At 41.5% G+C, this 15158-nt stretch overlaps 1 protein-coding gene across 1 annotated transcript in view; it reads left to right on the forward strand.

Annotated features, from left to right (window-relative positions):
• ARHGEF37 (Rho guanine nucleotide exchange factor 37) overlaps positions 1–15158 on the forward strand; it is a 71183-nt gene that overhangs the window by 37598 nt on the left and 18427 nt on the right. The window contains exons 4-6 of the mRNA XM_020964303.2: positions 7222–7369; positions 13028–13227; positions 13861–13991. Coding sequence (XP_020819962.1) covers positions 7222–7369; positions 13028–13227; positions 13861–13991 — 479 coding nt within the window. The remainder of the gene's footprint in view (positions 1–7221; positions 7370–13027; positions 13228–13860; positions 13992–15158) is intronic.

Genomic DNA, 15158 nt, shown 5'->3' on the forward strand with positions numbered 1-15158 from the left:
ATATATATACACACACACATTTCTATATCTAAATGGAATATATATATGTGTAGATAAACACACATATACAGGCATGTATATGTGTACATACATATGTATGGATGTGTATACACACACACGCACGCACACACACACATATAATCCATATAATAAAAATGGCTCAGGGTTGGTAAAAGTTAAAGAAAGGATGCGGAATCATAAACACTTGATTGTAGCAACAGAGATATTATGATACACAAATTAGTTCAGGGGATCTAGAATTAAAACATCTCAGAGCAAAAAGGGAGCTCACGGGGCACGATCCAACCTATACTTGATTGAGAATCTCTTCTCTATGTTTGCTGCCAAGTAGTCATCCTATCTCTCCTTGAATATTTCAAAGGAAAAGAGACCAATTATATCCTAGCGCAGCCCCTGCTGATATTCAGAGTGAATGAATAAGTATATTGGGTTTTTGTTGTTGTTTTGTTTTGGTTTTTGTTTTTGTCTTCTGGTATTCCTACTATGTTCCAGGCGCTGTGTTAGGTACTTGGTATACAGATATAAAACCGAGAAAACCATTGCTTTCAAAGGAATTTAGATTCTATTGCAAACAACATGTTCACAGAACTGTTAGCAATGAATAAATACAGGAGATGTACAAAATATATACAAAGTCATTGGAAGGGGTGGCACTAATAATTGAGGAGATCAAAAAAGACCTCTTAAAGGAGGTGGCGCTTAAGTTTCAAAGGAAACGAGATGTCCCCAGAGGCAGAGGTGAGGAGGAGAGCCTTCTGGGTATGGGGGACAATCTATACAAAGATATGGAGACAGAAGATAGAATGGCTCTACGGGGAACATTAAATAGGCCAAGGTATGAGGGCAAATCATATGTAAACAGCCTGAAAAAAATTTGTAAGAGCCAGACCTTAGACAAACTTTAGGCACCAAATAGAGAAACTTATATATTTTCTTAGAAAACAATGGGAGCCATTGAAGGTTTTTGAGCAAGTAGTTGTCTAAGAAAGAGGAAACGAGGGTCTGAACTAAAGTGGTTGTGGTATGAATGGCAGGAAGGGATGGATACAATTAATACTGGGGAAATAAAATTGACAAGATTTGGCAACTGATTGGATATGGAGATTGAGTGAGGATGAGGAGCTGGTGATGACTTCTAGGTTGTAAAACTGGGTGACAAAGGAGAGCTGCCCTAGGTAGAAATAGCCATGTGAGAAGGAGAAGTAGGTTTAGTGGGAAAAGGTAATTAGATTTTAAATGTTTCGAGTTTGAGATGTCTGTGGTACATCTGGCTGAGATGTCTAGGAAGCACTTGGAAATATTGGGCTAGAGCTCAGGAGAGAGAGCATGGGTAGAAATGAGGATTGAATCCATGGAAACTAGTGAGATCATCAAGAGATAGAGTGTAGAGAAAAAAAGAGGAGATGCCTCAGGACCTAGGGATGTGTATGGGGCCCACAGTTGGATGAGGCATGGGGCTAATACCTGAATGATGCAGTGCTGGGCCTGGAGTCAGGAAAACCTGAATTCAAATCCACCCTCAGACACTTACTGACTTTGTGACCCTGGGCAAGTCACTTAACCTCTGTTTGCTTCAATTTCCTCAACTGTAGAATGGGGATATTAACAGCACCTACCTTCTACTTCTGGGCAGGTAGGTGGTGCATTGGATAAAGTGCTGGGCCTGGAGTTATGAAGACTGAGTTCAAATCTGACTTTAGTATAGCTGTGTGACCCTGGACAAGTCATTTAACTGTTTACCTCAGTTTCCTCATCTGTAAAATGAGCTGGAGAAGGAAATGGCAAACCACCCCAGTATCTCTGCCAAGAAAACCCCCATGGGGGGGGTCAGACACAACTGAAAACAACTCGACAAGAACAACAGTAACCACTTTCCACTTTGCACAGTAGCTGGTCCATCGTAGGTACTATATAAATGCTTATTCCCTTTCCTTCCCCACGCTCATACAAAGGAGATGGAGAAGAATCCGTCACATGGGTAGAAAGAGAAGGATAACCAAATTGTGTCACAAAAACCCAGGGCAGAGAGTCCAGAGGTAGGTGTGGTTCAGCAGTAACAAGTGATGAGGCTGTTCAAGCTCCCTCGTTCAAGCTTTCTCCTAAAGCAGTAATGAAAGGCTGTAGTTGTATCGTGTGATAATTTCGGCTAGAATTCCTCTGTGTATTTCTATAGAGAACTGCCACCTATGTGTGAGTGCCTAATAACTATACTGTTTGATAGTGACGGTATTTCACTGTACTGGAAAGCATGCTTTATTATACTGAAGAAGTCTAGTTCAGTTAACCTTTCATCAATTTACTTTTAAATATATCTTTTATCACTTTGGATTCTCTCCAAGACTTATTTGTGATTTTTCAAATGTCATAACAAAACTAAATATACCTTTTTAGCTCTAAATTGCTTCCTGAGAAAGAAATAAGCTATTAGTCTTATTTTTTCTGGGTCTCTTAATTGTTATTAACCGTTTAATCATTCTTTTCTTTGTAATGGAATTGTGCAATTAAGACATAGTCACCTTGCAAACTAGGTCAGGCCTAACAGTGTGATGTATCAGCCAAAAAGGGTAAAATTGCGTGTAGCTCAAGTCTGCTGGGCATGAAATTCCCTGCTGGATGCTTTTTCAACAATACTAGTTTTCTCTATGGACAGTGCAGTTCAGGCTTGCTTAAGAGAACCATAATGAGGATGCTAGATGGAGAAGTAGATAGAGCACTAGGCTTGGAGTGAAGAAGACTCGTCTTTATGAGTTTAAATCTGGCTGTAGACACTTATTAGCTGTGTGACCCTGGACAAGTCACTTAACCCTGTTTGCCTCAGTTTCCTCATCTTTAAAATGGGCTAGAGAAGAAAATGGCAAACCACTCCAGTATCTTTGCCAAGAAAGTCCCAAATGGGGTCACGAAAAGTCGGGCATGACTGAAATGATTCAAATAACAACAGATGTCAAAGAAGGAGATGGTAGGTCCACTATAGTCTACCCTGGTCAGAACATATCAGGAATTTTATGATTAGTTGAAGCTACCACATTTCAGGAAGGACTTTGGTAACCCAAACTGCTGAAAGGCCTCAGGGTCATACCACATGAGGACCAGTCAAAAGACCTTGGAGTGTTAAGCCTGGAGAAGCCTTAAGGATTTGGGAGCATGATAGCTATCTTGAGAGGCTGTCACATGAAAGAGGGGTTAGATTTATTCTACTTGGGCCCAGAGGGTAGAGCAAAGCAGCAAGTTTCAAATACATAGACTTAGGCTTCATGTAAGAGAAAATATCCTCAGTACTAGAGCCATCTGAAAAAGGGGAATGGGTTGGCTGATCATGTCTTCGAGAGAAGGATGGATGTTGTAGAGAGCATTCTTGGTCAGGTATAGGTTGGTCTAGATGGCCCCTCAACTCTGTGAGAGGCCAAGGAGGATGAGCACTAAGAAAAGGTCATTGCATTTAGCAACAAAGAAATTAAACTGACCTTGGAAAAACTGTTTCAGTGGTGACAGAAGCCAAATTGTAAGAGGCCGAAAATTGAGTGGGAAAGGAGAGAGTAGAAACCGTGAGTATAGACACCTTTTTCTAGAAGTTTGCCTGTTCAAAAGAGAAGAGTACAACAATAGCTTGGAGGGGTAGCAGAATCAGGTAAAGGTAATTTAAAGACTGGGATATCTGGAAACTGTAAGGAAGGAGCCAGTGGGTAAAGAGAGTATGAGAATTTGGGAAGGAATGGGGGAATTATTGAAGGGACAAACTCCTAGAAGAGATGGAAAAAGATGAGATCAAGGGCATTGGTGGACAGGATTAACATCATAAGAAAAAAGACCATCTCATCCTCTGTGTCAAAGGGAGAGAGAATGGGTGATGTTGAAGTGATTTGAAGTGTGGAACTGAGGCCTAAAGGAAGCTTTGTCACAGATGGCCTCCATTTTTTCAGTGAAGCATGAAGCAAAGCCTTCTGCTGAGGAGGAAGGAGGAGATACAGCCGTAGGTGGCTTAGAAGAAAAAATTTGGAACAGACTCTGTGAGTAGTGAGTGAGAGAGGCCGTTAGTAGACTGGATCCAGTCAGCACAACTATGTGTCTCCCTCCAGTGTCATTCGAGTAGCAAAGACAGGTAGTGGGTGGGATGGTAATGGAAGAAGGCCATGGTTGGAATCTTGAGAAGGATGAGCACTGATGAAACAATGGGGCAAGGGATTCAAGAGCACAGGGTGGTATCGAGTTGAATTGGAAACAAATGAATCAAGATTTCGAAGGGAAGAAAATAAGGATGGAGCAGGGGGTCATGGCCTGAAATTAAGGAAGGGTAGAATGATGAGAAGGTGGTGAGAACAGAGTATCAGTGGAGGGAGGATGAAACACAGGTAGAGATGGAAGGTCAGGAGGTATGATCAGATAGGGGAATTTTTAGAATTAGGGATTGTGGAGGTGCCACCGTTGTAGGTAACAACCATCAAGGGTATGACCATCCCGAAGTGTAGCTGAGATGGAAGGGAAGGAGAAATGAGTAAGCATTTATTGAATGCTTACCACGTGCCAGGCACTGTGCTAAATGTTTTACAGATATTATCTCATTTGATCCTCTCAACAACCCTGGGAGGTAGGTGCTATGATTATCCTCACTTTACAGTTGAAGAAACTGAGGCAGACAGTGGTTATGTGACTTGCCCAAGGTCACACAGCTAATAAGTATTTGAGGCCAGATTTGACCCCAGGAAGATAAGTTTTCTTGTCTCCAGGCCTGGCATTTTATCCACCGCATCACCTGATTGCCACAAACTAGCACAAGAGCCTCCTAATTCATCATGCTGTCTTAAGCATCCCCCCTCTCTAACTCATCCTCCAAGCCAAAGCAATCTTTCTGAAATCATAGTTCTGACCATAGCAGTTCACTGCTTGAGAAATTCTAGTGGCTCCCTGTTATTTCCAGGATCAAATCCAGATCTCCTCTGTCATTTAAAGTTCTTCACAACTTGTGTGCAGCCTACTTTTCTAATCTCATTATGGATGACTTCCTTTCATACACTCTTATGTCCAGCCAAACCTGCCTTCCTGGTATTCCTTATATAGGCCATTCCATCTCATTTGTCCAGGCTGTCCTATTATGCCTAGAATTCATTCCCTCCTTACTTCTGCCTCTCAGAATCCCTAGTTTCCTACAGATCTCAGTTCAAGGCACCATTTCTTACATGAGATCTTTCCTAATATCCCCAGCTATAGGTGCCTACCCTCTCTCCTCAAAATTGCCTTGCATTTATTTTTTATATATTTGTATGTATACATGTTGTCTCCTCAACAGACTGTAAATTCCTTGAAGACAGAGATTGTTTAATTTTTCTTCTTTGTATCATCCCTATTGTCTAGAACAACGTTAGGCAAATATTAGGTGTTAAATGCTTGTGGGTTTTTCAAAATGCTTGTTGGGTTTTGTTTAATGCTTGTTATTGATTGATATGAAAGAGTAGGAATCAGGAATCCAGGTTCTAGGCTAGCTGTGTATTCCTGGACATAAGGAGCAGCTAAGTGATGCAGTGGATAGAGTGCTGAGCCTGGAGTCAGAAAGGCTTGGATTCAAATTCAGCCTCAGATACTTGTAGTTGTGTGAACCTGGGCAAGCCATTTAACTTCTGTTTGCCTCAGTTTCCTCATCTGTAAATGGGGATAATAATAGCATCCCCCTCCCAGGGTTGTTGTGAGGATCAAATGAGATCATTGTAAAGTTCTCAGCACAACGCTTGGCACGTAGTAAACACTATAAATATTGGTGATCATTAAATCACAAAACCATAAAATCATAAAGTGGGAAGAGATCTTAGAAGATGTCTGGTCTATTTTATACCTGAAGTATGAATGTGAATTCTTTTAATCAAATTTCAGTTAAACGTCTCCCACAAGTAAGTGTTTGTCTTGCCTTTAGTGATGTTCTTCAGCGGTGAAGGTGAAACCATGTCGTACATGGGCCAGGTCAAGGAACTGGGCATATTTAGCCTGGAGATGAGAAGACTTAGTGTGAATATGATAGCCCTCTAAACACTTGAAGACTGTTGTCAAATAGGAGATGGATTTGAGAACTGTTATGCTCAACTCCTGAAAGGAGGTCTGGGAACACAGGGCCAAAGCTGCATGGAGACTTAAAGGAAAGTTTAAAAGAAAAACTTCTGAATCATCTTTGCACTTGAGACCTTCCATTAGGTGCCAATGTCCCCTCAAACACCCTTGCTTTCTAGTTTATCAACCTTCTCAACTCTTATTATCTAAATTTTCAATCCATTTGGCATCTAACTGGTACAATGGACAGAGTGCTGGTCCTGGAGTCTGGAAGATAAACCAAGTTGGTAAAAGTCCTCAAGGTCATTCCTGACCTTGATGAGTGCCTGAACTAGGTGGTAGCTCACATTTATATAAAGTTTCTTGGTTTACAAGATGCTTTCAGTCCATTAAAATAATTGATTGTCACAATAACCCTGTAAGGAACTTGGTACAAGTATTATTATCTCCATTTTTACAGGTAATAAAACTGATGCTCAGAGAGACAATGCTATTTGTTTAAGATGATTTAGAATACTTAGTATGTGACTCAACCAGAATTAAGTCCAGGTTTTCTGACACCAAATTTGGTTCTCTTTCCACCCTGCCACACTCACTTGGAAGAATTCAGCTAAGTATCCTGATTTCCTTATGTTGGTTTGGGACTACAACCTCGGCTAGGTTTTTTGATTTCATCTTCAATGTCTCTTCTACTACATCAGGCTGCCTGTTGGACTGAGACCATGAAGTAGAGAAATTATAAACCTTGGAATCAACTTGCTTAGGCTGTGTGAATCAGGAAGAAGCCAGGGGTGGAATGGATGTCACATTCTAGAGTATGGGTGATCCTGGGGAAGATCTATATAGTTTGGGCAGGGCTCACTAGCAATCCGTAATAACAAATGCCTTGTCCTTGTAGGTACAATGGATATTTGTAGAATAGAGGCTGGCTGGTACTACTTATGGGCTAGCATTATGATTAGGTGACTGAAACCCCTGAATTTGGTGTGTAAAATAAGCCCTTAGAAGTCTCCGTGGGAAGAAATTTGGCCCTTGACCCATAATCCTTGGGAGTACTCCAAGACTGGGTTTTTGTGTGACCAAAGGATTATGGTTAATTGTGTATAATGAGTTATACAAAGAAATCTGCCTCGTGAAAAATCATTATCCATATTTTTGGACCACTAGGTAATCTGTTCCTTGAATTCCAAGAGGAGATGGAGAGCACCTATAAAGTCTACTGTGCCAGCTATAATCAGGCCTTGGCCGTGGTAGAGTCGTATAAGAAGGTACCCACGATACAGAAGGCAATTCAAGATGTCATCACTGCAGTGGTGTGAGTTGAAACACTAGGGAGGGTTGGATAAGAGTTAGGAAGAAGCTAGAAAAAGATTTTTAAACTTTGTGCCATCTATTAAGATATCTATCAAGAGAACTGGTTGTCCAAATGTTTTCCACCCTGGTCATATCGCACCTGAAGGACAGTGTCTAGTTCTGGGTACCACATTTTGAAAGGGAAATTGACAAGTTGGAAATTAAAGAATTAGAGATTTTTAGTTTGAAGAAGAGAAGATAGGGGCAGCTAGGTGGCACAGTGGATAGAGCACTGGCCCTGGAGGACCTGAGTTCAAATCCAGCCTCAGACACATAACACTTACTAGCTGTGTGACCCTGGGCAAGTCACTTAACCCCATTGCCTAGCCAAAAAAAAAGAAAATGAAGAAGAGAAGATTTATGGGGGACAAGGTCAAATATTTGAAGCTGGTCCTAGAGATAAGGGATTGTATTTGTTCTATTTGACCCCAGAGGAAGCAACCTGGCAGAAATTACTCAGAGTCAGTTTGAGGCTCTAACGATCATCTGAGTTGTTTTGACAATGGAAGGAGTTGCTATGTTCCTGGAGATGTTCAAACAGAGGTTGGGTGACTTCCTGTTGTAGTGAAAGAGATTCCTGCATTGGTGGAGAGGGAGAGGAAGAGATGACCTCTAAACATCTTTTTAGCTCTGAGATTCTACAATGCTTGCTCTAGCTACAGTCTTTGGGGAGTTCATTGTGATTACTACATGGTCAGAAGCATGTATGGGTAGAACTGGGAAAAGTTTATAATTACAGTCAGATCTGCCATAATGTAACGTATGAATTCCTAAAAATCACCATGCTATCCATGCAAGATCTCCCAACCAAAACCACAGGGTTTATGGGTAAAATGAAGTTGAAGGCACAACACTTAAAAACTTCATCAATGATGCATTAAAAAAAAAAGATAGGAACCTTATTAAAGCAGTAGCCTGGTTTTATACATGTTAAATGTTTTAAAAATACATAAATACTACCATAAATAGTGGTATCTGTGGCTGAGCTGAGATTGTGCTATCTGTACACAAATTCTGTCTTCTGGTAGAGATTGGCAGCTTCTATTTAACTAATGGTCTTAGAGTTGAGTGGAACACTAAGATGTTAAACGACTTGTCTATGGTCATACATCTAGTATTTATCAGAGACAGGATTTGAATCCAAGTCTTCCTGTCACTAGGATGGCCTTCTATCCATTTTATCATGTTTCTTCTCAATGCATAGTTATACCTTGAGAGTCTACATTCAAAGACCAAAGAGGGAATGAAATATTATTCTCTGGTTAACTCGTTGTCCGTAAGTTGTAAAGATGACAACAATCTCCGTAAGATGGTTTGAGCCCATCTTCCTAACACAGATGATCATGCCCAGAAAGTTTCCAGGTTGTTAGCTGATGCTGCCTTCCTTTTGCACAGGCAGCCAAAGCACGTCTGATTTTTGCTTTTAATTGAAGATCAGCTGCTGTTATCATGTAACTATAATCCAGTTTAGCCTTCACTGCCCATTTGTTCTGCAGCTTTCTACAAATCAAGAATGTTAAGTCATTCACATTTATACAATGCTTAAGTGTAGAAATCGCCTTCCCCTCAACAGCCCTAGGAAGGAGTTTAAAATGGTTTATGAAAAGAATCCCTAGGAGTAAAAGCTTTAGACCACTGGTCCTGCTGATTCCCACCCTCTAGACTAATCTTTCTCACTCTCCTTCCCCCTCCCCCTCTCCTTTTCTCACGTTCTCTCTCTCTGTCCCTCTTCCCCTCTCCCCTTCTCCTCTACTCCTCTTCCCCTCTCCCTCTCTCCCTCCCTCTCCCTCTCTCTTCTTCTTCTCTCTCTCTCTCCCTCTTCTTTTTCCTCTCCCTCTCTCCCTTTCTCTCTTCTCCTCTCCCTCTCCTTATCACTCTGTCTCTCCCTGTCTCTCTCCCTTGCTCTCCTCCTCTCCATCTCCCTCCCTCCTCTCCTCACTTCCCTATGTTCCTCTCTGTCCTCTCTCTCTCCTCTCCCCCTTCTTTCTCCATATCTCCCTTCTCTCTTTCCCCCTCTCCCTTCCCTCCTTCTCTGTGTCTCTCCTCCTTCTCTCTGTCCCCTTTCTCCCTCTCTTCCCTGCCTCCTCTCTCTCTTTTCTTTCCTCCCTCTTCCCCATCTCCTCTACCTCTCTTTCTCTCTCTCTCTCCAGTAAAGGTTTTGCCTTTAAGAAGAAATGCCAATGGGAAGCATTCCATCAAGCTAAGGAGGTTCTGTCTCAGTTATCTAACAGACAGTCATTTGTACTTTTCTAAGGCCTGACTCACCCTAGTGCAATATTGGAGGATTGTTTACTGAAAAGACTGGGTGGGCCGTGTTTTGCCAAGCTGAAAAGCAAACCTGTAGTCAGCATTTCCTAGCCAACCTCTGCTTTCTGTTCCTATATGGAAACCATGCAGCAGCCCATGTCAGTGGAATTTGGGTCTAAACTAAGAAGCCTCCTAATCTATTCCCGTGGTTATCTGGTCTTCCTTACAGAGGACTTGACTCGTGAATTTTAAGCTTTAATGCCACCAAATGCCCAGAGTCAACTCAGAAACTGCAGAGGTGAAGGGGCATGAAAATAAGCATGCACATTTCAATTCAAGCTGATCTTCGCTTTGTAGAATTTTTAGGTTAGATGGAGCCATAAAGGTTATCCAGTCCAGCCCTCTCATTATATGGATGTAGAAATGGAGGGTCATGGAGGGGAAGGGACTTGGCTAGTGTCACATAGTAAATTAGTAGCAGAAACAGAACCCATGCCTTGGAATTCCCGTCTCTCTCTTTCCACTGCATCCCACTGCCTCCTGCTGATATCCTTGAGATCTTCCAGAGATGTCTAGAAGTTATACTGCTTCATTGTAGAGAATTTGAGTTTCCTCTTTGGGGGAAATAAGTTCTTTATGTCATAGGGGTTCTTGGGGGCTACCTATTTTCCAGCAGTTTAACTTAGTTCAGCAGACACTTAGTCCCTAGTATTTGCAGGGTACTGTGCTAGGCATTGGGGAAAGGAGCATGGAAAGGGAATAAATACCCAATACATGCCAGGCACTATCAAGCACCTTACAAATATTATCGTGTTTGATCCTTACAACAACTAAAGGAGGTAAGTGCTATTGTTATCCCCATTTTCCTATTGAGGAAACTAAGGCAGACATAGACTAAGTGACTTCCCTAGAGTCATACAACTAGTAAGTGACTGAGGTCAGATTTGAACTCATGTTTTCCTGATTCTAGGCCCAGTGCTCTAGAGATCCACTGGACTACCTAGCTGCCTTTTGAACTTTCTGTTAAAGGGACCCAAACAGTATTCAAATCTATGATTTCAGATTCGGAATCAAACATTTTATCTATTTAGCCATGTGCTCCAAAATTGCATGAACCCCCCCAAAAGTATACATGACTTTATCGGCTTTATTGGTGGTTCTCTTGATTAAGAAGATATATACATATTACATATATATCGCCAAGTTTACTATTCATACTCCCATAGTCTCGGGACCCTAACGCTAGATAAGTAAATTTGGTAGTCATTTGCACTGAGATGGTAATTAAAAGCTGATTTAGCTACTGAAAGGGAAAATGGAGACTCTGGACACAGCTTTGTAGAACACTGAAAGAAATATTATTTCTCTCTTGTATTTAATAACTAATTATTGAATTAGGACCAAAGTTTTTAACCTCCCCCTTTTTTTTTACTTCCTCATCTAAAAATCAACCAGTGTGGGAAATATTGGGCAAAGACTTACCCAGGCTAAGATCTAATCAAAGACGGTAAAAGAAATTCGAAGTTTAGGCCAATGGATGGATTATTCCTATCCTTGTGTTTACTAAGACAGATCTGGGAAAATACGGATTCTCACTTTTGTCAGGTGATATGGAAACTGATAAATCTCTTTGACTAAGACTTGGGTGATCCAAGTCATGTACCCCCGAGACCCTTATTAGAATGTTCCCACATCTCATTATAATATTCGTTTTCTCATTAATAGATAACCAGTCAGAGTTGATTGCTACCCTCAGGAACACCCACCCTTCCAAGGGTATATAAGCATTGAGTGAATTCCATAAGGGGTTTTTGGCATTTGAGAGTGCCGTTGACCTCTTTTATTAATAAAATGCTAGCATTATTAATAAAATGACTCATCACCCAGAAACTATGTCTTTCAAACTTTTAAAATGTCACAGCACTCATGATTGGGAGTGAGACATGGATATTAATCTGGCAAAGGAAACTTTGAAGGAACAGTAAAAGATTGCTGAGGGTGAAGAGAGAAGTGTCATAAAAATTGATTAAGGAGAGAGTATTCAGGAGGAGGGAGTGGTCAAGAGGAACAGGGAGTGAGAAAAGGCCATTAGATGGAGCAATTAACAGATTGTTGCTAGCTTTGGAGAGATTGTTGGTAACCTGGAAGGGAGTAGTTTTGATCAAAAGATAAGAATAATTGGGTAGGAAGCTAGATTGCCAAGTAGGAGGAAGAGAGGAAGTAGAAGAAATGACTATAGACATTTTCCCCCAGGAATGTGGCTATGAATGGGAGGACACAGGAAGAGGGACTGGTCTTGGCAAGGAGAAGGAACACCTGTTTATCAGTGACTAAATCAAAAGAGAGAATGAGGGTGATTCAGTGGGATTTTGAGGTTCAGGATAAGGAAGGAGAGAGGAAGTACACAACAGATGGCCCTTATTTTCTCAGTGAAGTGGGAGGTAAAATCATCTGCTAACAGAGAGCAGGGAGGGTGGTAGAAGACTTGAGGAAGAAGGAAAATTTTAGAACAGCCAGTGTGGGAAATGTGATGAAGAATCAAATAAGGAAGAATAAAAGTATTGCTTTTATTAAGAGCCTACTCAATTTGATTGTATGACTTTCTTCATTGGTCTTACACAGGAGTAGGAGTACAGAAGTGGGGTAACCAGGGATATGCTGAAGCCAGCTTGAACCTGCTCTCAAGAGCTGATTTTTAAAATGTGAACATTCGCACCTTTGAAATAGGCAAACACTACAAGTCGAGGCTGGATTTATTGTTTTGTTGACTATTGATTTAATATGGAGAACATTTTAATAAAAATTTAATAATGTAGAGTAGACTTGAAAGTGTGTCGTGTGTACATTTTTTTTTGAAAAGCCTGTTGTTAAACATTTTATCAGCACATGCCCCCCAGGGGGAAGGTAACCCAAGTTTGGGGTTTGCTAAGTTGTGATCCACCAGTTTACTTCTACCAAATCCCTACTGAATGTTAGGGCTGAAAGGGCCCTTAGTAATTATCCAGTTCAGGGGTTCTTAACCTGGGGTTTGTGAGCTTGCTCTTTGAATATTTTGGTAGTGATTTCAAAATACATGGTTTCCTTTGTAATCCTATATGTTTTATCTCATGCATTTAAAAACATCCTTAGGCTTTACCAGTCTGCCAAATGGGTCCATGACCCAAAAAATGTTCAAAGAATCCCTTATACAGTTCAATTTCCTCATTTTACAAGTGAAAAAACATGAGGCCCAGAGAGGATTAATATCTTTCCCAAGATTACTCAGTGAGTTAGTAGCAGAGCTGGGGTTAAAACAGTCTCTGATTCCTAGTCCCAAATCTCTTTCCATTCCGCAAGTCTACCTGACTAATTTGTTCCCCCACTTTTCCCCTAGACCACAGGCTGGAGCCTCAGGTCTCACTTTCTTGCTGGTGATGCCTGTGCAGCGAGTGACCAGATACCCTCTCCTGCTGCAGAAGATCCTGGAGAACACGCCACCTGATGACCACGCCTATGAGGCCTTGCAGAGGGCCACCAGAGCCATGCAAGAGGTCAATTCCAACATCAATGAGTACAAGAGGTGTAAGGAAATTGGTAAGGATATTGGCCAGTTGGGAAAGACCCCTAGACTTCTAGATTATCTGCATCCTGGCATTTGAAAACTACAAGTTGATGCCATTCCAAGTTCCAAAGAAACTGAATTTTAAGGAGGTAATGTGAACCACTAAAGACAGAAAGTTTCCCAAGTAAAAGAAACCCAGTATTAACAATAATAATAATTACAGTGCTTTAGGGTTTACAAAGCACTTTCCTTATGACAATCTGGTGAAGTAGGTAGTAAGAGTATTATTATCCTTATTTTATAGATAAAGAAGCAAAGACTGAATGGTTGGTTGACTTGCTGAAAGCCACATGGGCAGTAGAAGTAGGGACTCAAACCCCCAGGTCTTATGACCCCCAGACTGTCCAAAAACAGTGTACTCTGTCTACCCCAACATGTGTCTTCTCAGCACTGGAAGCCCCCATCACCCTTCTATGGGCTTGGGACCTCAGGTGTCTGCTTTTCTTGTCTCTTTGGTCCCTAGGCTTCTCCTTACTCGTTCCCCTGACTACTGAGTTCTGTTACAAAGCAGTGACCCCAAACTGGCCCTAGACCAACTTCTCAGGGAAAATTGTGTTCTCTCATGTGTCCCTTTCCCCCCTGCTCTGTTCCTTACTCCCCCACAGCCACTAAATACAGCAAGTTGGAGCATCTGACAGTCAGGGAGAGGTTGGCCCGGATTAATACACACTCTATCTCCAAGAAGACTCTGCGTCTAAGTCAGTTGTTCAAGCAAGAAGCTGGGATTGTGACTAGGGTGAGAGTCCTTTGTTACTTATATCTCCTGGTATGTTGCTGTCCTGGGCCCAATAAGCAGTAGTGGGAAGAGCCTGAATGTGTAACTAAGAATTCTTTTTATGTAGGGCAAAAGAGGGAGAGCATGGGGATAAATTGGGATGGGAATGATGGGTACAGAAGATAGTTTAGTCAGTAATGAAGCAGTAACTTCCCCTCCTCTTCATTCCCCAGTCCTCTGTCCTATTGACCCTTTCGCTTGTCTTTACCTAGGGGCCTGTCTTCCCCTACACACTTCCATGGGTGTGAGTCTTAGCATGAGGACCTTCTTTGGACCAACAGGGTAGAAACGTTCTCTCCTGAGAAGCACTACCGCTTAGATATTGGCACCTGTGGCAAAGCCCAGACTACAACACCCCAGTTATGGCTCTGCAGGAAGAAGATTCAGAGGTTATGAGCATCCTGGGAATGTCACTTGTCCTACATGTGATTATAATTCACTTTTCTATAGCATGTTCATATTGACAAAATAGTTTGCTCATAACAGTCCTGTGAATTAGGTGGTACAAGTATTTATTCTCTCTATTTTATAGGTGAGGAACCCGAGGTTCATCTAGATAATGTGAGCCCATTGAACTCAGGTTTCCTACTTCCAAGATCGGTGTTCCTTCCGTTATATCACATTGCCTCTCGCCATCAGAAGCCCAGTGGTGCCTCTTGCGAACTAGAGAATGTAGCTTTCAATTGTTCTGATCTTTTTGTCACCCTACAAATGTGAAAAATGTTAACTACTCCAGGATGAGGAAAGCTGTGGCTAGCATAATCAATTCAGTATGCATGTGTTAATTGCATACTATGTGTAAGACCCAGTGCCGAGTACTGGAGATACAAAATCAAAAATTAAATTATCCCTGACTAGGAGTTTACATTTCATTGAGAGGAGAAAAGGAAAATGTTGGTATGGTGGGGACATTGAGGGTGACTTTGAGTATTGATATATTACTGGGACCAAGGATCAAGCTGAAGAAAGTGTGGAAAGGCCATAGTTCCATATAAATCCACATGTGGCTCTGAAGTTAAAGAGCAATCTAGTTATACTTTAGTGGACACCAACCTTAATAAAGGCTTTTACATTTAAATTTTTCCACCAAGCCTCAAGAGACAGGTACTGTCAGGATATGGCCCAGTG

This window comes from Phascolarctos cinereus, unplaced genomic scaffold (genome assembly GCF_003287225.1).
Source record: "Phascolarctos cinereus isolate Bilbo 61053 unplaced genomic scaffold, phaCin_HiC Scaffold_2;HRSCAF=192, whole genome shotgun sequence".
Lineage (NCBI taxonomy): Eukaryota > Metazoa > Chordata > Mammalia > Diprotodontia > Phascolarctidae > Phascolarctos > Phascolarctos cinereus.